At 35.5% G+C, this 23057-nt stretch overlaps 1 protein-coding gene across 2 annotated transcripts; it reads right to left on the bottom strand.

Annotated features, from left to right (window-relative positions):
• Positions 1–432: 432 nt before the first annotated feature.
• Positions 433–21672, bottom strand: LOC147273604 (MraZ). 2 transcript variants are annotated; one of them, XM_086256438.1, is made up of 23 exons: positions 21526–21672; positions 18732–19758; positions 17499–17614; positions 15870–16078; positions 14361–14480; positions 14102–14230; positions 13873–13998; positions 13172–13227; positions 12968–13067; positions 10818–10935; positions 10537–10743; positions 9178–9505; positions 7664–7757; positions 6476–6584; positions 6077–6342; positions 5812–5936; positions 5420–5654; positions 4377–4565; positions 3999–4285; positions 3120–3327; positions 2797–3036; positions 1334–1419; positions 433–947 (listed from the first exon to the last, which is right to left on the bottom strand). In XM_086256438.1, exons 2-23 carry the CDS (start codon positions 19571–19573, stop codon positions 788–790), a joined length of 4350 nt encoding a protein of 1449 aa, XP_086112564.1. In that variant the 5' UTR covers positions 19574–19758; positions 21526–21672; the 3' UTR covers positions 433–787. The 2 variants fall into 2 exon arrangements, with proteins under 2 accessions (XP_086112564.1, XP_086112563.1); XM_086256437.1 differs by having other exon boundaries at positions 18732–19752.
• Between the last annotated feature and the right edge of the window lie 1385 nt (positions 21673–23057).

Here is a 23057-nt window from a genome sequence, read left to right as displayed (position 1 = left end):
AGTAGTGAAGATAGTCAGTGTCGGTCTCAGTCCTGTTATGACAATATCCACGACAAACTGCTTCCCTAAACAGATTGTACCACAGCTTTGCAGCCACAAAACAATGGACATGACTGACACTCCCTCCCTTTTCCCTACACATAACACACCAGTTTGGAGACAAGCACACATGTAGTCTTCTCTTCTGAAGTAAATCACATGGAAATGCTTTCATCTGCAGACTTAAGCTTGCCAAAGTAGGAGGCCCCATTGACATGCATGAAAGATATAATATATGAAGCAAATATATGATTAGTCATAAAAAAATAAAAAAATAATGAAGAGTGTCAGTATTCAACATTTTAATTTTTAACACTAACAAAAAAGAGGATCAGCGCAAGAAAAAATTTCCCCTGTCTGTCTGTGTGTGTGCATGCATGTTGTGCATGCATGTGCATGAGAAAGACCCAAAAATTTATATCATAGAAGAATTAAAATTTCGCATTAGAGTAACTTCTGATGAAAAATGACCTAAGAATCTATTCTCCATCTTCTCTAACTTATCCTACACTTTTACACTCGATGTTCCACTATGATTACAATGGAGAAAAAATGCACACCTATAACCAATACTTTTATACAACTACAAACATATTTACAAAGCAAATCAGCCGCACCAGTGCCAAAGCGGAACATAAAGGCAAAGCAGCTACACTGGTACCGAAGCATAACATAAATGCCTCTTTTCTGACAGCAGAGTAACAGAAAAGATTAGAATCATAATCATTTATATTGCCTTTCCTTTGTCTTATATGAGAGACTCATTCGCCCAAAAGGCATCAGGATCTGGGCAGAACAAAGAATAATCTTGGATTTCTAAATTTGCTATGTGCCAGTCCACAAACCGGGCCTGTATTAACTTGAATAGCAGAAGAATGGTTGGCAAAATCCACCATTTATCTTCCTCCCTGAGGGAAAATTAAATTCAAAAGGATATAATGTTGCATTGAAATGTATGAAAATCTCACATGTACAAAATAAAAAAAGATTAGTCATAAGAATGAAAAGAAAGATAATTGATTATTGAAGATTGGCGTTTAATTTCTTACTAGCCCTTAATGAACAGAAAAAAGTTTTGTTCAATGAATTTAAAAGGGAGCATCCATATTCAACTATATTATGGATCAGCTAAAGTTTTTAACGACTGCAACAAGAAACTAAGGTAAAGCTAAAGTTCTCACTTCATGTTTTCCTTTATAGGCATGTATTCAGACACATTAATAAGGGTCACAAGCAGCAGGTTAGTTCCTTCCAAAGAATCTTGTTTCCAGATAGAATGAAGTTAAAGCCTCACCTTCTAGTGTTCCATGTATTTGACTTGTCGGGTGGCTGGAAAAAGGAAAATCCATAATGAAACGTGCCACATAGGAATGCGACCACCTGCAGAAGTCAAAATTGATCACGTTAAATCCAGAATAATACCCGACCTGGGAAATCTAAATAACAAAACATTTGAGCTCCTACAGTTCTACTTATACGTATACAACTGAACATTATATGCTTAGTCTCATCCTCACGCTTTGATCATAGTGCTTTTAAATATATATTTAACCATTTCAGGAAGATATATTATAGTTAGGCTAAGATCAAAAGGAACCCAGCAGCATCTCATGAACAAATGTTCACTCTCTACAAGGGATGAAGACCAAATTAGTTCTTTCCTAGATAAGTTGAAGGGGAGAGAGAATAGTAGAATACAAAAGTAGGTTAAATGTTTCCTATATAAAATCAAAGGAAATAAGCTAAGAAACATGAGTACCCTTCCCCACAAACTCCATGTGGCATCAAATGTATACCGTAGATGCTATTGAGAAAGATAACAATAATTTTCGGAGGTAGATTTTTTGAGAAAGAGAACAATAAATGTTGGGTATTTTTTTTTACAGTTAAATCTTGATGCTGTTCCTAGAAATTTACACAGCTAGAATGTGGACCAATAATTATCATATTTAACATCCCTCTTAATTGTGAGCCCAAAATCCCCCTATGACTCTATGAGTGGGGCCAAAACATGGACTATTTGAATAAAATAGAGAGGAAATGTAGCAAGCAAGGATTTGAACATACCATTACAAATTTTGTTAGTTTACTACTATTCCTAAAAAGTTAATTTGTTAGGGTGTGAATCAACAATTGTTTTATATTCTAATAGTGGGTGCGTTCTCTTGCCAAATAACTAGCATGTTTTGTTGCCAGACTGTCAAGTTGGCACCATACATAAAACAAGAGTCCACCTAATCAATGGTGGTAAGACTGTTAGGTAAGAAGCATTTCCTTCCTAAGAGTAGCTAACTATTATAAAACCAACAAACACCTCCTTTACCTTCCGAATTCCATAGTTTAATATTTTTGTAGCTACTTAATATTTCATGTTGTACAACCACAGGATAGTAGAATCTCATTTGTCTTAGACAAAAAATGGTTGAACTAACAAAGTATTGTAATTGTTAGAATCTTAATCACGCAGGGCCTCTAGAAAGTAGTACAAAGTTGGGTAATTAAGTGATTCTCGGAATGAGTCACCACCCTCCCCCCCCCCCCCCCCCCCCCTCTTCCAAATACTAGTCCTACAACATAAGCATGGTGAGTCCAGTTCAACTCCTTTCTCAGAGATTATTGCTTATGAAAAATATTAAGCTACCCTAAACATAAAATTAGCTCAAAGTGTCATTTATAGCCATAAGTTGCTTCTAACCTTGCAATAGAAATTTCAAAAGGCAATTCTGCATAAGCATATTCAAGCTCTACATAACTTACAATGTTTGATAGAGATGTAGCATTCCACAATGCATATACACGAGCAAGTGAAGCTCTTCTAAGTTCCTTACTGAATAAAGCATTCAATCCAGCCAGGAAGGGAGAAAGTAGGGATAGAGGAAGTATAAGCAAGACAGCAAGGAAAACCCCAAGAGAAATCCAATAGAATTGAAGCAACATTAGAAGGGTGACAGAAAGATCTGCTAAGAGCATGACAGTTATCAGCAGCAGCAGGGTGTCCTGAAACACAGAATTTGTATGAGATCTTGAACCTTTCAAATAAGCCTATCTTAAAGGCAATAAGAGAAATCTAATAGAAATACCTGACGACCGACAGGTCTTGTATTGTGCAGTAAGAGAGAAAGTGGAAAGAGGAAGTCCCTTTTATAATCCAAAGATCTCAAAGTAGTATGATTTATAAGACCTCCATTAATTCCTCCAGTTATCCTCTTAATAGATAATGCATGGCCTACATATGGCCAACTTTGCTGCATCTGCTTAAAACATTTTCTTGCACATGCAGCATCAGACCTGATGTTGGATCAACAATGAACAAATTAGTCAATAATCAATCATGCAAAACAATACATACAGGGCTCAGGAATTAATCATTTGTGCATTCTAAGGTTTGTAGCGTATAATATAGTTAGCAAATGACATGAATGTAGTCAGAAGTCTATACCTAACAACAATAAAAACAGAATTTGTTTTTATTTATGCCATGCAAGTCTTACTAGGTTGAAAACATTTTTAATGAACACTGGTAAATGTATGACATCATTTAGACCTCACATATTGTGACTTTAGTTACTTTTCAAAATGAAGATTCATCTCTTTGGTTCCTTTTTATTTTATTTTTTTCCTACAATCTCTCTACTGAAGGATAATTAATCATATTAGTACTATGTTCTCATCAACACATCAAACAAACTTCTCAGAGACGTAGACTAGAGAATGCAAATGACCCATCTTCAACAGAAATATCAGTCTGAATGGGCAAAAAAAGTAAAAAGAAAAACACACAAAAATACAAAAAACAAGATGTGTATTTGTCTTGCTGCTGGCTGCTTGCATCTTAAATTGGTTGTAGAAACTCCATGTTAAACTGGAAAATGGAGAATCCCATTATAATTGTCCAGGTGTGTATGAGCAATCAACAGCTGTTTTTTCTGAAGAAATGTACGTACAATTACTCAAATTACCTTGGCAGCTCATTACTACTTCTATCCGACATATCAGACTGGTGCACACTATGAAGAGGATAATCCCCAACAACTACCAATATCCCCAGCTGATAATAACCAGAAGCTGTTGCTTGAAACCATCCAAGCTCAATTTTAACACCATGGAACTCAAGTTGAGGGTTTGCATGGCTGTTTATCCAATTAATAACAGGAATTAGGTGAGAACGAATAGATCCATGCCTCACCATCCTCAACTGAGCATTCATACCAGCCACCAAATGCTTCCAAACAGTTTCTGGGACATGCTGGGAATACAATGACATAGTTTACATCAGATATAAATAAGCCAATAATGATTACTAAGGTTACCAAAAGTATGCTATTACAACTAAAGACCTGGCCAAGGAGGTTGGTCAACAATGTATCACTGTGAAGATTATACGGTGACATATAGCTGCCATCACCACCAAAAATTATGCACATGGGGAACCTCTTCTGTATGATAGATACCATATCTAGACGCTTCTCATCACCACCAAGGAAAAAATCAATATATGCCACTATCAAGTCTGGTGTTGCTCCAACCTGCATCAATTTCAATTATAAAGACAAAGCATAGAAGACTTACATCATTCAATACCTATGAAGAAAACTGAACTTAAAGGGACTGTCAGATATTATTATTTCTTTATAAGTACAATTTACTTAAAAAAAAAAAAAAAAAAAAAAGGGAAACTCTGAATGTAGGAAGTAACCAAAATACTACTGGGGCTATAAAAATTGTATAATTTTTTTCATTTCCTGGGCTTGTGGCATTTTTCTTTTTTACACCAGTGAATATAATTTTCACCAATGCTTGAATGAAAAAGAAGATGAGAAAATAATGGATTCTAACAAGAGTTGATGGCAGAAAGCCAATTTTGACAGGTCTGAGTGGCATGCAAGTGATGTCTGTGTCACACAGTATCAGGATCACATTGATATGCCATACTTACAACATAAAGTGGCATGTGCATGTGCTACATGTCTTTCAATTACATGAACAGGAACAGATTTGCATTGTCCACATTAGAGGATGGGACAATGCAAATCTGTTCCTGTTCATGTAATTGAAAGACACATGCACATCTGTTCCTCTAATGTGGACAATGCATTTTCTATGTTTAAAGTTTCTCTGTCTAAATTTTTTTTTAAGTTCCACATAAGATGTTCAAAAGCTTTTAGAAATAGAAATTTTAAAAAAATTATGCTGAAAAATGGGCAGCAGACTGAATGTTGTGAACTGCATTGGTCATCAATGACCACTAGGAATTCAGTGTTAACCCCAGAAACCTACCAAAAATGAATATGAAGCTTAAAAGAATTGATTAAGATAATAAATGTAGTTACAAAATTGAAATGTAGGTAGGAAATAATACTAATGATAAAAAGAGTAAAACCTTCATCCCTTTGTACAAGGCTCGAGATCTGCAAGAGCGGAGACACGAATGGTCATATTCAGACTTCACATATTCCTGAAGGCGATGGACTTTATTTCTTTGTCGCCACTGTTTCCAGGACCAGGAACAAGGATATGCGAGAATTGAAAGTATACTATGCACAGACCCTTCCCACCAGTCATATGCAGCAACAGAATTGATCTCATCAATAAATCTGTTAAATGCATCTTCATACCTGTAGTCCACAAAGAGGGTTGTAAATATAAATAAATATTGCCAGACACAAGACAGAACAAGTGAATGCTAACCTAAAGTGGTGCTTCCAAAATATCACTCTTACATTAGCATCCACTTGCTATCGTATGCCCTTCTAAGTTCAGTTCTTTTCTTACACAATTTCAATGATTGCATTAGGAGGAGAGTAAGGAAGATGCCAAGGTTCTCTGAAAGTATTAGGACCCATGAAGTACATTCGATGAACATGGCTTTGAGTTTCTTCAACTCTGGTTCCCCGCACCTAAGTTATCATTAAAAAAAAAAAAAAAAAAACACACAAAGGAAGAGGTGCAGGAAACTGTCATAAATTCTCCAAGTTGATCGAATCATAGCTGCAGAAGCATAATTTGAAAAATGAGATACTTGTCATATAAAATGTACCTCAGATAAGGAAAGAAGATGGGGGAACTGATGATGACTGTGGTGTTCAATTGAACCAGCCCTGTGATAAGAACCTTTGCCAACCAATTTGACTCTCAAAATACTTAATAACAGAGCCAGAAGCACCAAAATGCATGACAATAAAATTGCAAAAGGCCAGGGCCCCCCAAAAGTATACAAAAGCTCCTCGAGAGGTGTATAGCATTTTGGCATCCTATATTTGTCGGATATGCATCTATAGGGACATGATGGCTGAGTCACCCCGCCTGCAGCAAGTGTGCACCTTCATGTTAGATGAGGACCCAATAATGAACAAAAGAAAACTTCATGAGGAAAACACAGAGAGAGAGAGAGAGAGAGACTCAAACATAAAAATTAAAATCGCACTCATCAAAGTACCTCGCACATAAATGAATTTAGCACGACTTGGAAGAAGATCAACAGAACAAGGCGTACAAAGATGTGCATCAGAGCCATCAACATTTTTGTATGTGCCAACAGGGCATTCCTGAGAAAGGAATCAATGTTCAAAAACCTTCAGAAAAGTAGATATACATCACAATGACCAAACAGGGAATTGATACTAATATGACAACCTTTTAATACATACAAAGGATGAGATCTAAAACCCAAATTATTAATACTACAAATATGCCTGATTGAGTCCACAACCAGAAGATGTCCTCTTATGTTCTGAAATAGGGGTTACTGGAATGTAAAATATAGTTTCAAAATTCTTTTTCTTTACTTATAAAAGTATTAATGAGTAAAACTAGGATAATAGATATCTAAGTGAGCAAAACTTATCCACTACAAAGGTATTAATGCACACACATACATCCTTCCATCCAATTTTACTAAGCCTAGTAAAATAAGTCAAATCCGTGCTGGCTTTAAGTCAACATGACCATATCTAGTCTGAAACCCATGCCAGTAGACCACTGTTCACCCACTTAACCAAAGGTGTACTAGGCCATAGGCCAAGCTATCTCATATCACTCCATTTGATCAATCAATGTTTAATGCTTGAAACAAAAAAAAACAAAAAAATGCAATCTCTCTCTCACACACACATTGTTATTCCTCTCCCATAAACCCTGCAATTGTCTTTTCTATAATTCTATACTGCAAGCAAGATGCACAACCATATACTAGAACAAGGACAGATAATTACTTCCAAAATAAAGGAAATATCAAATACTATGGAGAGTTTATCCAACATGACGAATGTAAGCCTTGCCTTACAATGTAACTAATGTATTGTGTCTCTCTACTCATTGTCAATTGGTTTTGGGTTGGATGCTATAAGCCTCTCACTTCGACAAGGTATTAGAGCAAATAATCTGCGTGTCAGGCCCAATTTCCACATGTACTCCCACGTCACCAATATAAGTTGTTTGTGTGTTTGGCTCAAGTCACGTCACACGTGAGAGGGCATATTGAGAGTTTATCCCATACCGGGAATATAAAGTCTTGCCTTACAATATTAAATGTAATGGGACTCTCCACTCATTACTAATTGGTTTTTGGGTTGAATGCTCTAATTTATATAAATACAAGCAATATAAGTAACCAGACAAAATTTACCTTGCAGAAGGTGCCATAAAGGCCCTTAGGGCATTTTTTCCCAGTGATAGTTCCATTGCTTCCATGTCGACCTCCATCATCCCCAGCACCTCCACTAATAGACATCAATACAACCGAAGATGAGAGTTCTAAACTCAAAGATGCTTACACCTACAGGCTTAAAAGAAACTGTCTGTATGTGGATCTGAATGGCAACTAAAACAACAACATGCGGAAATGAAAAAAGAAAAGCTGCTTTGCACTTATTTTAACATAGTCTATGAAGCCAACCAAATACAACTGAGTTTTTGGCACCACTTGCTGATAATTAGTTATACTTTTGAAGATGGAACGATAGGAATACCCACAGACTGTTGTGACAATCTCTAGGTCCCAAGGTATGGTATTTGATGCACTAGAAAAATCAGAAGAAGCTGATATAGCATCAAAAATAATTTGAGAAAATAATTCAAATCTTAAAATTATTTATATTCAACATGGGATGAGGTAATGGATGATATGTCCATTTGAATCCACTATATATTATCAGAAGTTGAGGGCATGAGCTATCTTGTGGTCTATAGCCCTCTCAAGGATTATGTAGAGACAGAATATCAAATTCCAACCTAGCATACACAAACATGATCTTGTCTATCATCGTAAAGAATATCTTTCTGTAATGTTTAATCAACTGAAATAATAGGTTCTAATCGGAAAGAATCTTCCTCTTGGGAAGATTTCTTTTTTTCTTTTCTCAAACAATATAATAATTTACTTTTATTTTCTGCTCAGGTAAAAGAATGTCATTATATTGGATACATGTCGTCTGTCTTGTATCATCATTCCCTCACCAAGGAACTTTCCTTGGTGTGATAGGGTGTTTAAACTCTTCTTTTAAACAAACAAGTTGGTGTTGAAGCAGTATAGAAAGGGTGCTCTGTTTGTTTAGGTTAAACATTCACATTAGCAAGTAGCAACTCTAATCAAATTAAAAGTTGTAGTTTATCTGCTAGTGTTCCAGTCTTTAGAACAGAGAACCAGGTGTATATCAAATTTAATACATATTAGCGGCCATTTATCCCATGATTAAACTTAGAATTAGTTTTTAAAAATTAGTAACATGATTGAAAAGTTGAAACGGTTGCAACCAAATACACTTTTACATTGTATATGGCTCCAACATAAAAAAGACAAAACATAATTCTTTTCTTTTTCTTCTTTAAAAGGATTATATAAGCCTCTCTCGGGAAAGTATTATCTTTATTACATGTTGTAAACGGAGTTTCTGCATTTTATGAAAGGTCCCTCGACATCTGGCATTAAAAAAACATGCACAAGAAATGGGTGAGGAAGTGATAGTGAATCAAGGGAAAACTTTTTTAAAATATTTGAACAAAAAAAACAGAAGCACACATCTTATGGTGTTCATTACACATATTTCATCCAACAAGGAAATTAAATATTCAAACACCTGATAGCAGCAGCAAGTGTATCAATGTTAAATTTGTGCAATATATCAAGACACTAAATCATACCTGCTGTTAATGGAGCCACTTATACTAGCAACTGGAATATATTCATCCCCAAAATCTATCTTCGACCAATGAAAATGAACTCTTCCACCCCCACCCCCACCTCCACCAAGGGGACCACCTTTGCCGCCAACAACAGATAAAGATGACTTCTGTGTAAGTAATCTAAGCTCTTGAAGGAAAATAAGGATTGTCCCACCTGAACCTCCACCAAGTCCGCCAATCAAAGAACCATTACCATTTCTAGCTGCTTTACCAAAGCTTTGACCATCAGCACTCAAAGATCCATGGACATCAAGCCTTAAGAGTGGCCACTGGATGGATCCCATCACTAACATGAAATATGGATTATAAGCATGGTCCAGGTACATTGTCAAATAAAAATGTTAACAAGCTTCCACTTAACTGTACAAGACTTTTACTATTGCAGATGAATATTTTCCCTAGTTAATAGCTACTAAAACAATCCTTTTTCCTTTTCCCCGTGCAAAAAAAGGAAAGAAAAGAGGGGTTTTGGAATTGCTTACTAACATTTCCAATGATATGTGGCCTCTTCCACCACTAGAGCCCAACATGTAGAATTCAACTTATGTTGGGAGGTTGCAATTATAGGGATTTGAACTCAAGATCACTTATGGTAATACCATAACAAAGTTTGTTGGTTTACCACTATTCCCAAAAACTTAGGTTGTTAGGATAATGGTCAAAAATTCTTTTACTAGCCTCTCTGAATTCGTTCATGCTCATGTACAGTGGCTTTTTATATTGTGCAGACATTGCCATCAACTTTTTTACAATAAATGTGAACACTTATTTTCAAGAAATTGAAAAGAGAAGATAAAAATATTCTAATCTAAGTGCGTAATCTTTTTGCACATCTCCTAAGCCTTATTTATTTTAAAATTTTTTCCTTTTGCATTTCTTTTTAGCCAAAAACGTTGGTAAAATAAAAAACAGGCTTTACATTTTATTGTTTTTGTTTCTTTTTATTCATCTGAGAAATTCATGCCATACCAGACGTAACAGTTACAACCATGATGAGGTAAATATACAGGAGAGGGAGTCTGAGCGGGAAATATAGTTTGGGTGTGTTTTTCATTTATTTATTTTAAGAACTTTGGGTGTCTAATTTCAGGTGGAGTTAGTGGTAGAAAGTACTAAATGGAGAGGTAGTGGCATGACACTACCTATCAAACGTATTGGCTTTTTTTTTTCCTTTAAATTTAAACATATTCCTTTCCCTGTTTTAATTTTTTTTTTCTTTAATAGTTTTCTTTAGTAAAGGGTAGTTCACAATTTCCAAAAATTTCACCAAACTTCAACTTCTAGCTTTATGTAATAGTATAGATACTGTAAAATTACCAATCATTCCCCCTCCGACCACGTAATATGACTGGTCCGGACCCTCAGCTCCACTCCCCAATTCACATGGGAGATCAGCATTTCCATATTCATCACCACCATTACATACCCTCCCATTAAAATATCCAGATCCCCCTCTTCCCCCATGTCCAGCACCACTACCAGCTCCATTTGAATAGTTTCCCTTTCCAATACCTTTACTGCAACCTGAAAAAGACGGTTCCCATTTAATCAGATGTTATACAACATTTTACATCTTCTTTTAGAATAACCTCCGTTACCTAGTTCTGATGCAGTGATCAGGCCATTGGTATCAATAATAATAGTCCTCGCTCTATGGATGTGTATAACACTTCCCTTGACAACGCCATCAACGAGAAGGTCCTCAACGCGACAAATCTGCAAAATTTCAAGGGAAAAATATATTTTGAATAACAATACCTGTGAACCCACAAGTTGATACTTCTACGGGTAAAGGATTCTAGCAAGAAAATGAAGAAACAGAACATTAAGAAAATATAATATAAAACAAAAAAGTGTTAGTAGTGGTAAAACTTATGTCCAGCACCAAGACCACAAAAGGAAGTCTGTACAAACTTTGTCCAGTCTCCTGCTTTATAACCTTTTTTTTTTTTTTGGGAGAAGAAAGAAACTTTATATATATAAAACAATACAGACAAAGTGGTCAAGTTGTCCACCTCAGATACAGAATAATACAACTACCACACAATTAACAAAAACTAATCTAATGGCTAGCTAACTCACGGCACACAAAGATACACCCCGAAAATTCATTTGAAACCAATGTCTATAACTTGGACCAAAATCTAGCGCTCTCCCACAATTTCTCCTGCCCAAGTCCTTTATGGTCTTCAAATGTCCTCCTGTTTCTTTCCACCAGACCACCCAAATAACAGCCATCACACTACACCCCCATGGAACATTTGCCTACTTCCCACCAAAGCCCTTGTGCCATTTGCTTAACAATGCATGACACCCTTGTGGAATAACCATGCTCACTCCTGCCTCCTTAAATAACTTCACCTGGAGATATAAACCCACTGGACAATGGACCATAACATCATCAATGCTTTCTCCCTTCCCTCAGTGTAAAATACACCATTGAGAATATAAACAAACATATGTAGACTTCCTTCCAGCATATCACAAGTACTTGCCAAGAGCAGAGATCCAAGCCAAAACCTTGACTTTAGGTGGAACTTTTGCTTTCCAAATCATCCCGGCTGGATGTAAAGGATACAATTCCTCATAAGTTCATAACCACAAAGAATCTTCATATATGACTTACAAGAAAAAGATCCTGCAGCTTCTGCCATCCACGCCTCATATCTGGTCTTGAAGTTGCCAATTTCACCCTCTCCAATAACAAAAACAGTGAAGAGAGCTCCACAACTTCAGAATCATTTAAGTTCCTCCTAAACCAAAGTTTCCAACTCAAAGGAAAAGAAGAAGTAGCACCATTACGATTCTAGAGATTGAAAAACCAAGGGAATTTCATTTTATTATATTCTCCCCTACTTACTTGTCCTCCCAAAACCTCACTCTCCCCATCACTCACAGCAAACTGGCAGCACCCTTAAAAATCTTCATAATCTTGTGAAAATCCTTCCAAGGACTGCAACTAGACCCCCAAATGGCAAACCTTACATCCCACCCATTCTCTTGCACTCTATACTTGCTTTTTATAACTGTGTGCCATAAAGCCTCCCTTTCCAAAGGAAATCTCAACAGCCACTTACCGAGAAGAGCCTTATCTTTTGCTGCCAGATTACCCATCCCCAGCCACCTTTCTCCTTTACCCTACAAGCTGACTCCCACTTGACTAAATGCATACTCCTACATTTTGACTAAACGTCTGCGGATTTATAACTATAGAAAAAGGAAAATCGAAATGGTAATAGCTCATTCCAGTTTCCCAACTGTATACAATTTGGCAAAGCCACACAAAATAAACCTAATGGTTTAAATTATGATTTAGTTATATGAAGGAAATGAATGGCATCAGGACGTTAAAATTCTCAATATGATGGTCAATTAAAAGTCTTGAAAATGTGCTCAAATTTGATATTATAATTTCTGAACTCTACAGACGAGATATATGGCCAAGAATTTTCCACCCCATTAAACTTAATATACTAATTAGGTTTGAGACAGGGAAGTTTCAAATAAATTGAGTTCGTATAGGCATTTTCTATGCCACTACTGAAATAACCCTTCCCACTATATTTTCTGGTTGGCATTCCAAGAAACTAATTCTGTATCCTATCCAATTGACTAATAAAGAAATTGAATCTTACAAATTAACAAAAAAAATGTATCAGAAAATGAATATAAATTAATAAAAATCAGGTATCTATTTTGAATATACATTAGCATCTCCATATATCTCTAATAAAATTATGACTCTTACTTGAAGTGAAAAGGAGAGTGTATAATTAACATGGCAATCATCTGGTGGAATAATCAAATCCAATGGGCAAGTTTGGCTCTCGCAAAGGGATTTTGTTACCCTACAAAATTTAATTCACAAAATATTTCAAAGAACTTAGGCTGAGTAAAGAAAAAAATAATAATAATAATCAGACAGCAACAAGACCCTAAACTTCATACTCACATGTTTCTGCTAGCATCATCATCCAATGGAGCCTGAAGTAAAGAACCAGAACCAACCTGTCGTAAAGTGGTTATGTCCAAATGGAATTCTAGAATTGCACTACCATAAAAAAGAAAGGTATGACAAAGTAACAGCAGCACTAGAGGAATAGATGAATTTTGGTCAGAATTAAAAGCTGAGGCACCAGAGAAAAACATACAAAGTTACTGATTGCAAAAATAAGTCACATTCTAAAAAACATTTAAACAGAAACATCTCATCAGTTCTAGATGGGGACAAATGTCAGTCTCAACACAAAGGTTGTTTGCTTGGCACATTTAAGAAATGCATGCCAAAGGTCATCAAATATCACACACTTTTGGGTTGTATGCAAATGAAGATCCATAAGGGAAATCGAAGAGTAGTTCTATCGTTTGAAAATGTTATGCAACGCTACTTGGAAGACACAAAAGAAGATATGATGATGATGATGATGATGATGATGATGACAACAATGAAATAATGTAAAAAAATAAATTTTTTTTAAAAGCTATCAAAAAACAATGGAGAAACAGTATTCATTTTGGAAATCTATGAGCTGTTCCTATTTTCAAATCAGCATTGCAATGAGCAACTAGAATTAAACTTTTAGAGCATGATAGAAAGGTACTAAGAGAATCCAGTTATATATAACAATACAAATGTATACACTAATGGCTTACAGTTATGTTATAAAAGAGAGACAAAGAAAGTCGCTGGGCTTTTATTGCATCACCACGACCAGTCAACTTCAGTAATCCCTGACCATATACACCCAAGTTTGTATTTGAACTAATGACAGAGTTATGCTGCAAAAGTCAAAGCACCAACTCAGCATTTCAGTTTCCAAGAAAGGTTTAAACACAAGGAGTACGGAAAACATAAATATGAATGAGATTAAGACAATCATACCCTCAGAACAACCAGATTCCTGACTTCAAGAACCGAAGCAGTAACAACGGTATTTCCACCGCCATCAATTTGAATTTTGGAGTTCCACATGAGTAACATCTTGACAGCAACTCTAAATGCACCAAAAACCTTCATTTATATTAAGGTACTTTTTTAGACTCTTGACAAACAATAACAGATCACATAGAGGGTTTGGATAATTTCTTGTGCTTAACATGAACATTCGTACATAGAAAGGAATGCTTTAATAGCTGCTTGCCTTTATGATGGAATCACTCATCAGAAGTTCTTCCGCAACAAGCTCAAATTCTGAGATTGGAAACTCAGACAACCCAAAGATGATGCTCCCTCCACAGTATAGACTAATTTGGCCTCTCACCTTCACAAACAAAGAGGATGGTTATATCTTCTGGATCTGGCATACAAAATAAAAGAAAAACTTCTAGTAAAGAAAAAATAAATAAAAGATAAAACATGTAATTCTATGGTAGAATCAGTGCCATGGTACTCTTCGACACACAAAATATATCCCCTAGTAATAATAGAAAAAATAAAAATAAAAAACCTCCATTTTCAAGTTCTTAATTCAAACGTTCCAATGTCTATGAAATGAAGCACTTTATGCTTTTCGAAAGGACAATATATAAGATCACCAGGTCCCATTCTCCTTCGCGCAAATGACAACTAACCCCACAGTTTTAAGTTTGCTATGGCCTCCTTGAGGTACTGCTGCACTAGGAAGCCTTAGATGAAGGACCCAACAAGCAGGTTTAGGAAACACCATAACTCTCCAAAAGAGCTCTCCAGTTTAACATAATAGGTACCTAAATGATGTTAACTCCCTTATGAATATCCTTCTACTTGAGGTCAAGTGCCACTATTAGGAAAGGTTGATATAAAATAAGTTTAGGGTCAAGTGCCCTAAAAAAGTTAAAACTGCTCTAAAATATCTACAAGAGCAAAATATTGCCAAGCCATTCCATTCAAGTAGGATTTATTAACACACACACACCTACCAAGCACGGATACTCCAAAAATTTAGTTGTGGAGTACTAGACACAGATATGCCCCCGATACATCTGGAGACATATCCAATACTCCAAATAGGTATCAATTGACTTTTGGCAAGTTTGACACGCACACACACACCTACCAAGCATGGATACTCCAAATATTTTAGATATCACACCTACCATAATTATGCATGCACTCACAACAGATTGAACCTTGAAACTCACCCGTCATCCTAGTTCTCAGATGGAGGTGACATTAGGCCCAAAGACCATTGTCAATCAACGACTCAACAATGGTATAAGTAGCAAACATGTAATTAAATTTTTCTTTGTTTAATGTAGAATATATTTCATTACATACTTCTTTCATATTTATCTCATCCCACCATCTTCCTTGAAAACATAAGAATATTACTTTTCCACTTTCATTAATTATCAAAGCAAGGCTACATTATAATGCAGAACATAGTTTCCTACAGGATGACTAGAGAGACAAAAAAAAAAAAAAAAAGGGCAACTTTTCATCTGATATGCTCTAGTGTCCCCGTTGATGTTAAGATGATAAAACAGGTGCCAAAATGAAGTCCATACTCCATACAACAGGGGAGGTCCCACAATGAAACATTATGAAGCCACATTTTATGCATCATATATTTTCATAGGACAAGCATTCTTTACAGAAATACAATGTAAACTAAATTTAATCAACTCATTAAAAAATAAATAACTACTTGAGATGACTAAAGTACGGCAACCTGAACTCTGGTCCAAAGCAGTGGAACCAACACTTTTGCATTATTCTCCACAAAAACATGTGTCCATAATGGGCTGGTAGGAAAATCAAGCAAAGGGGTTTCAGTTTCTGTTGTGATATTGTCATTTCCAACTCTTAAACTATGTAAATCTGCATTAAAGTACGTGCCAGCTGCTCCAGCATTCCCAGGACAGCCAATACTCAAACCACCTGACATAGTAAAAGCATAATAAAGTCGAAAGCTCCATTTTTCTATTAAATAACTTTACAGGAGTATAACCGTACTTAACAGAAAGAAGAAGCATTTTACAAGTAGTCCAAGACTGAAGATAAAAATAAACATTTGTTACGATAAGTTGAAAATATAAGCATAAACATGCATTGATGAGTCTAAATACTAAATGCATAGGAACTGAAATATTAGACTGGAAAATCCAGGTAATAGGAGTGTCCAGACACATAATGTTGATGCATACCATGTTCTAAGTCATTGCATGAAAATCCAATAATTAAATAACAAAGATTTAGAGCATAAAAGTAAGATACATTTCCTATTAACTGTTAAATATTCATCCAAAAACTTAGACCATAGTATATGCCTTATTCAGTCATGTGTCTGAGCACTCCTTCAAATAAATGATATATGGGGAATGTTCTCTTGCCCGATATCTAGCATGTTTTGATGCTAGACTATGAACCAGGACCATACATTCAGACATGATTTCACATACACAACGATTCATATTCATAGTATGGCATGGTTATATAAAAGGAACACAACACATTTGTTTCATACAAAGAATTGGAAGAGAAGCCAATTCAGAAATATGGCAAAAATTCTTGGGTTATGGATGAGTACGGGGCAGATCAGGCTAGGGATCTTCATGCTCACCCCACCCCAACCCACATTAGTTGAAGTTTGAACCCTCACTCCCCACTCCCCTTCCTCAGCCCACCCATTATGCCCCCACCATGTCTTATAAACGTGCACACACACACACATTTATATAATACATATAAATGTTATATAGACGAGGCGGGCAACACAAGGCAATCTCAGCAATCTCAACATTCTCATCCCTGCTATACCCCATTCGGGTGGGATCAGTCGGACAGTCACCCTATTCAACATTCAGGAGGGTGGAAACTAGGGCAGGGACCTGAAACTCCCATCCAGATGCCCTCCCCTAGGTTGGAAATAACATAGTAAAAGTACTCTATAACTTTTTATTCTAGAGGTCAATTGGGTTCAGAAATAGAGTTTCATTTTTAGAAGAAAACTTCTCAGCCTGAACATCAAAGTTGAAAAAGTCTCTAAAAATGTCCGATATGTAATACAGATTAGCTTAACTGACTTATATCTTATAAAAATTCAAAGAAAACTTCCATTGAAATCTCATTTGTAATACTTTCATTGGTTGCACATAAGTTAGGATTATATCCACAACTGAGGAACCAAAAATATGCAGCAATGTTGTTCGATATATGCAATGAAATTACCCCATTAGGGAGAAAATAATTTGTATACAACCATTCAGATTTACAAAGACTCTAACATTAGAACCAAATATTAAGAAGTTCAATAGCTGTTGTTTCAACTACGAGATAAAGATGTGAAACGAGTACAAACCATGCACAGTGACTTTTACATCTTCTTGTATGCTGTAACAATCAAGTGATATTCTTCCGCCACCTCCTCCACCCCATCCTCTCCCACCAGCGGCACTTACGGTACCATATCCCTTCCTATGTGACAGGAAAAATTGCAAACAATTGAAAGGACTCAGAGAAATTCTTTTATTAAGTAATGCATTCTTCAAAGTAATTAAATGCATAGAAATTTTAATTATTCATCACCACCAAATTTTTCAAGAAAAATAAAATGCAAGATTACTGGAACAGGAGAATATTTGGGGGAGCCATGGGTGGGGAGGAGGATCATTTGTGGGATAGGCTTTTCTTTGGGAGTCGGTATCTTTAGGCCCCGTTTGGTTCGCAGAATTGAGCTCTTGGGAAATCAATTCCTACGCATTTTCCAAGGGGGAAGGGAATGCAAAATTCTCATTCATATGTTTGGTAATGGTGGAAAAGTAACTAGGAAGTATATTTTAATTTCCATTCCCAGTTTTGCTTTGTGCAAGAATAGGAAACAAAAATTGTTTCATTTTTCAATTATACCCATATTTATTATTATATAATAGATAAGGGTATGTAACATAATTGATATTTTCAATTGTTAATAGGGGCAATTTTGTTTTGAAAAGTTGTAATTAATGTTTTCCCATGGGAAGGGAAAATGAAACCCAAGTTGGTTGGAGGGTTTCACTTTCCCCTTTTTGGGGCATACTTTCCCATGAAGCAGGAATTGTTTTCCCAAGGCTGCACTTACAAAACATGGGAATGAAATTATTTTCCAATTCCCAAGCCTCCAATCCGCAAAACAGGGCCTAGAGTTTAGAGATAGTTCTTTTCATGCCATTTTTTATGATTGGAGTGCAGCTGTGCTTTAGTTTTTTATTTTTCCTGTTTTGATGATTGTTAAGGTCATAGTTGTAAATCAGTTTGCTTGTTAGATTAGTGGACACTTTGTTCTCTGTTTTGCACCTTTCTTATTTATATTAATAAAAGATTGTTTCTCATAAAATAAAAATAAAAAGAGTATGGCTTTGTTTCTTTTGCGCTTTTTAGTTTTTCTGACCTAGGTGGACTAGTGTCCATCTACTTTCGTAATTATGTTCTTTTTTCTATGAACTTTATTTCCTACCAACAAAAAAATACCCAGCAGCACCCAAACAGTTATGTAGATCACCCACACCCCAAAGAAACTACAAGCATGATATCAAATTAAACAGTATATACTCACAACTTTACAGCATGTACAAAGATGCTTCCACCAGATCCTCCTCCACCAGTTGTCCCACCATCCCCTCCTTCTGCAGTTACAGACCCATTTATATATAGCATATCCTCCACTTGAAGCTTGACACGACCTCCACCATTCCCTCCAAATGGAAATTTAGTAGATGTGCCGCCACCCTTACTCCCATAACTCCATGGCTGGGACAGCGTTGACCAAGTATAAACATCACCACCCCAAAAACTTGTCTGATTACTTTTCAAGCAAGAAGCACCTCGGCCACCATGCCCTCCACCACCTCCATCATATCCCACTGGAGTTCCACTAGTTTGAGAAGGTGGTAATCCACCCAAAGATGTTGTATTTATAGAAGAATTATATTCCATAGTCAGATTGGCAGCCGAAAAAACTACAGAACCAGCAACTATTGCCGCAAATTGACCAATTTTAATATTTCCTGACATATTAAATGTAATCATGCAGCCTACAATTGGACACATAATTGATACATGGGGGAGTATCTCCAGGTTTCCAGTACCACGTATGTAAAGATCAGATTTGTAGTACAAGTTTGAGTTTAACAAGCACGTAGTATTGAATGATCCAACACCTTTCAGGTCCTCACAAGATACCGAACCATTTAATGGGGATGATAATGTTGATACCTCATAAGTCGAGGTGCTGCTTTGGAAACCATCACCTTGATGTGACCCAAAATCATGAAACCAGTCTTCAGACCCAGTGCCTGTACTTCTGTATTGCCTTGAAGTAAGAGAAAGGGCAGAGATGCAAACATACCCCACCAGAATGCAACACCAAAGGTACCATTTCATTTGTGAAGAAGGCATTACCACTCAGAGTGACAAAACATCAATTCTGTCATATGCATGTAGATTGAACATATCTAACTTTTCAGCCCAGTCTCAGCAGGCAGTAAAGTAACACACTTCTCAGTGGAATATCAAGTTCAATAGACCATCTTCAGTAACATTGCCACTTCTACTGTCCATATACATTGAATATTGCCCTGCAACTACGACCATTAATTTAAAGATGACTTTGTAATCAAGGAATGGAGAAAAAAAAGGACAAATAATCTGACTACAGAGTCTAGAAAAACACAAAACAAAATGTGAGATTTTAAACTCAATAACTAAAACTGCAGCTTCATATTAGATGCGTAAATCTTGCAGCAGATAAATCTTTGACCCACTGAGGTTTAAGAAAGCACCACTTGATGGAGACTGCTCAACAACGCGAACATACATTCTATGCAAATATTATCCGATATCCCTACTCTTAGATTAATTACTATATCATTATGTTCCAGATAGAACTTTAGGTTGTGCTTAGCCTCCACTGAGATCTATAAAATCAAATACAATTTGGAAATAGGTGAATGTGTTGGACTTCAAATATAATTTTTTTTTATTGAATAATAACTTCGTTTGCTGCCAAACCTAGTCAGTCTGCTTATAAACTATGTTGGCATTGTCATGTTTAAACCCATATTTTCACTCTCTCCCATGGCATAACTCATCATTATTATCAGTACTTTAATATTTTACTGCTACAGAATCACAGCTTCACTTTGCCTGATCTACCTGCCAGGAGGCCACTCACATTGTTTGAATAGTCAGTCTTTTCAGCAGCATCCCCTAAGAATACTAGATGTTTGTTGTTTAGTTCGTAAATGGCCATCCCTGAAGCCTAAAGAACTGTAGATAGAAAATAGAACAGTCCTCTGACAAAGTAAGTAAAGGACTGATAATACTCCAATTACTGTTGGGAGTCTATATTTTTAAAGAGAAACCAATGGAAGCCTATAGGACAATAGTTTAGAAACTGATAATATCTCAAATTATATTGATTAAGGTTGGTCTGTCCCTTTTATAATACGCTATTAATGACTCTTACTCCTCCCTAAACACTCTTTTGGAGTTCCACAATACTATACCAGGCTTTTTTAAGTGTTCCTGCAAAATACTGCAGTTATTTACCAAAAGAGGTAAAAAAAAAAAAAAAAAGCGCATTGCTCTCTCTTTCGATATTTCCGAGTAACCCTTCAGTATTCCAACAGCCTACTTAGTACATAATAAATAAAAACTAAAACAACTCTTTTAACTATTCATCAAATTCCATAAATGCTTCGCATTAAGAACACTACTTCTTGATGCAATGACATGAAGCCACATTGAGTAATTATTGACCAAATATATTTCCTTCCTCAAAAGCAGATATAGTTTTAATTCCATAAAACTGCATTAGTTACATTTGCACAAAATTTCATGACATTGGTTATGCTCAACCGCACTAGATAAACACTTCGTGCAGTCATATTATATGAGAGATCATAAAATGTCATACTCCATCACATCAAAGCTTCTTTTTAAGCATTCCAAACTTTCCCAGATATCAACCAAAATTCAATAGGCAGATACCAGTCTTATGCAATCAATCCCACACCGCCATTATAAGCTTCAATTTCATTGCCTAAAGCATTTCTTATATTCGAATGAAGTACAGTAACCACAAATACAAAACTAAAATAAAATAAACCATAATGGTGTGAAGCAAGCACTCACTCATGCACAACACAGACACACAAGGCTTTCGATGATCTGCCATTTCAGTTTCAAAACTCACATTTCCAACAACGATAATCAATTCAATCAACAATGAAGAAGCTCTTCATAGTCAAATACCAGTACACCAAAATTCACACAATTCCAACAAACAAAACTTCCAGTCCAAAATTGAATTGCGAATTGAAACTAATAATAGCACGAAAAAGTTTTACCGTTTGGCCAGAGAAAAACGCGCGAGGAGAAAACAGCAGAGGAGGAAAATTCCCCAGAATCAAAAGGAAACTTCGCTTTTTCTTTCTTCTGAGTTCTGAGTTCTGAGTGAGTCAGAGAATGGTTTCTGCTTTGTCTCTTTGCTTTGTTTTGCCTTTAATAGGATTTGGCTTTGCCTTTTCGTTGTTCGTTTCTTTTTAAATGTAAATAAATTTGCTGAGTGGCATCACATCGAGTATATCTGTATCTGTCTGTGCAGAGAGAGAGTCAGTAAGGGAGTGACTAGTGAAAGAAAAGACCACACGAGTCCAAAGACTACACGAGTCAAAGGCTCAAAGCTACGTTTTATGATCGACACAATCAAAACCTCCAAGCTACGTTTTTGCATATAGCTGGACTGCGGTACAAATCTAACCCGTTTGGTATTCTACTCAATTTGTTTTTTCAAAAATTAAGATTTTTTTTTTTAATGTGAGTTTTTTAAATTAATTTTTAAAATTTGAAATCTTATTTAGTATAAAATTTGAAACAATTTTTAAATTTTAAAAATGATGATAACTAAGAAATAAAGAAGTGTAAAAAAAAAAAAAAAAAACGATATTTTATCATTTTTAGTGTTTTTTAATTCTTTTTTAAAAAATATTTTTAAAAATGGTCTACCAAATATGTTTTATTGACTAAAACATATTTTTTTGTTTTTAAAAAAACTATTCAAATAGTTTTTTTAATAGGATACCAAACAGGCCTAAAGGAATGATTAACAAATTCAATGGTAGACTCAAAGGGTTACTTCAATAATTTTATTGATACAGAATAATTTAGAGCACATGTAGCTGCTACTCAAAGGATGTTGTATTATTTTCAATTGTCAGAACATAACATTTTATTTCCAATTTCAGAATCAAATGTATGCATTGATATAGTCATCAACAATTTAATGAAATGTTAATTTTAGTGAGTAGTTTCAACAATTTAATGAAATGTTAACTTCCAATTTTATCTTAATGTAAATTGACTGTTAAAGATAAATATTTAATTTAAAAATTTTAAAAATAATTAACTTAAACTATACTCAACAGCATCAATATACCCAACAGCTGTGTATACCTAACATTTTCACTCATCGATCTCTTAAATATCTCTACACATCTCTCCTCTTTTATAAAACCCTAAACTATATCTCAACGAAAGATCCTAGAATAATAACATGACATGTTGTAGTTACCTATTTAATTACTAACTATTATTATGGAACGTTATTAGTACTCAAGCAGCTCAAGCTTAGATGTGTGGCTTCTAACTACTATTGTCATGGATATCCAAATTCAAAATTATTTGGCAACTACGATTGTCATGTATATCCAGATTCAATCTCTCTCTCACGTACACACACAGAGGCACGTACGCGCCCACACACAGGGTTGCTGCTGCAACTTTCTTTTTAACTTCACAAATTTCATAGCTTTCTCATCTACATATCAAATTAAAATTCTAATCAACACTTCTTACATTTCATGTAACAAAAAAGTTCACA

This window comes from Dryas octopetala, chromosome 9 (genome assembly GCF_963921425.1).
Source record: "Dryas octopetala chromosome 9, drDryOcto1.1, whole genome shotgun sequence".
Taxonomy (NCBI): Eukaryota; Viridiplantae; Streptophyta; class Magnoliopsida; order Rosales; family Rosaceae; genus Dryas; species Dryas octopetala.
The sequence above is the reverse complement of the archived record's forward strand: the minus strand, read 5'-3'. Positions and strand labels throughout refer to the sequence as shown.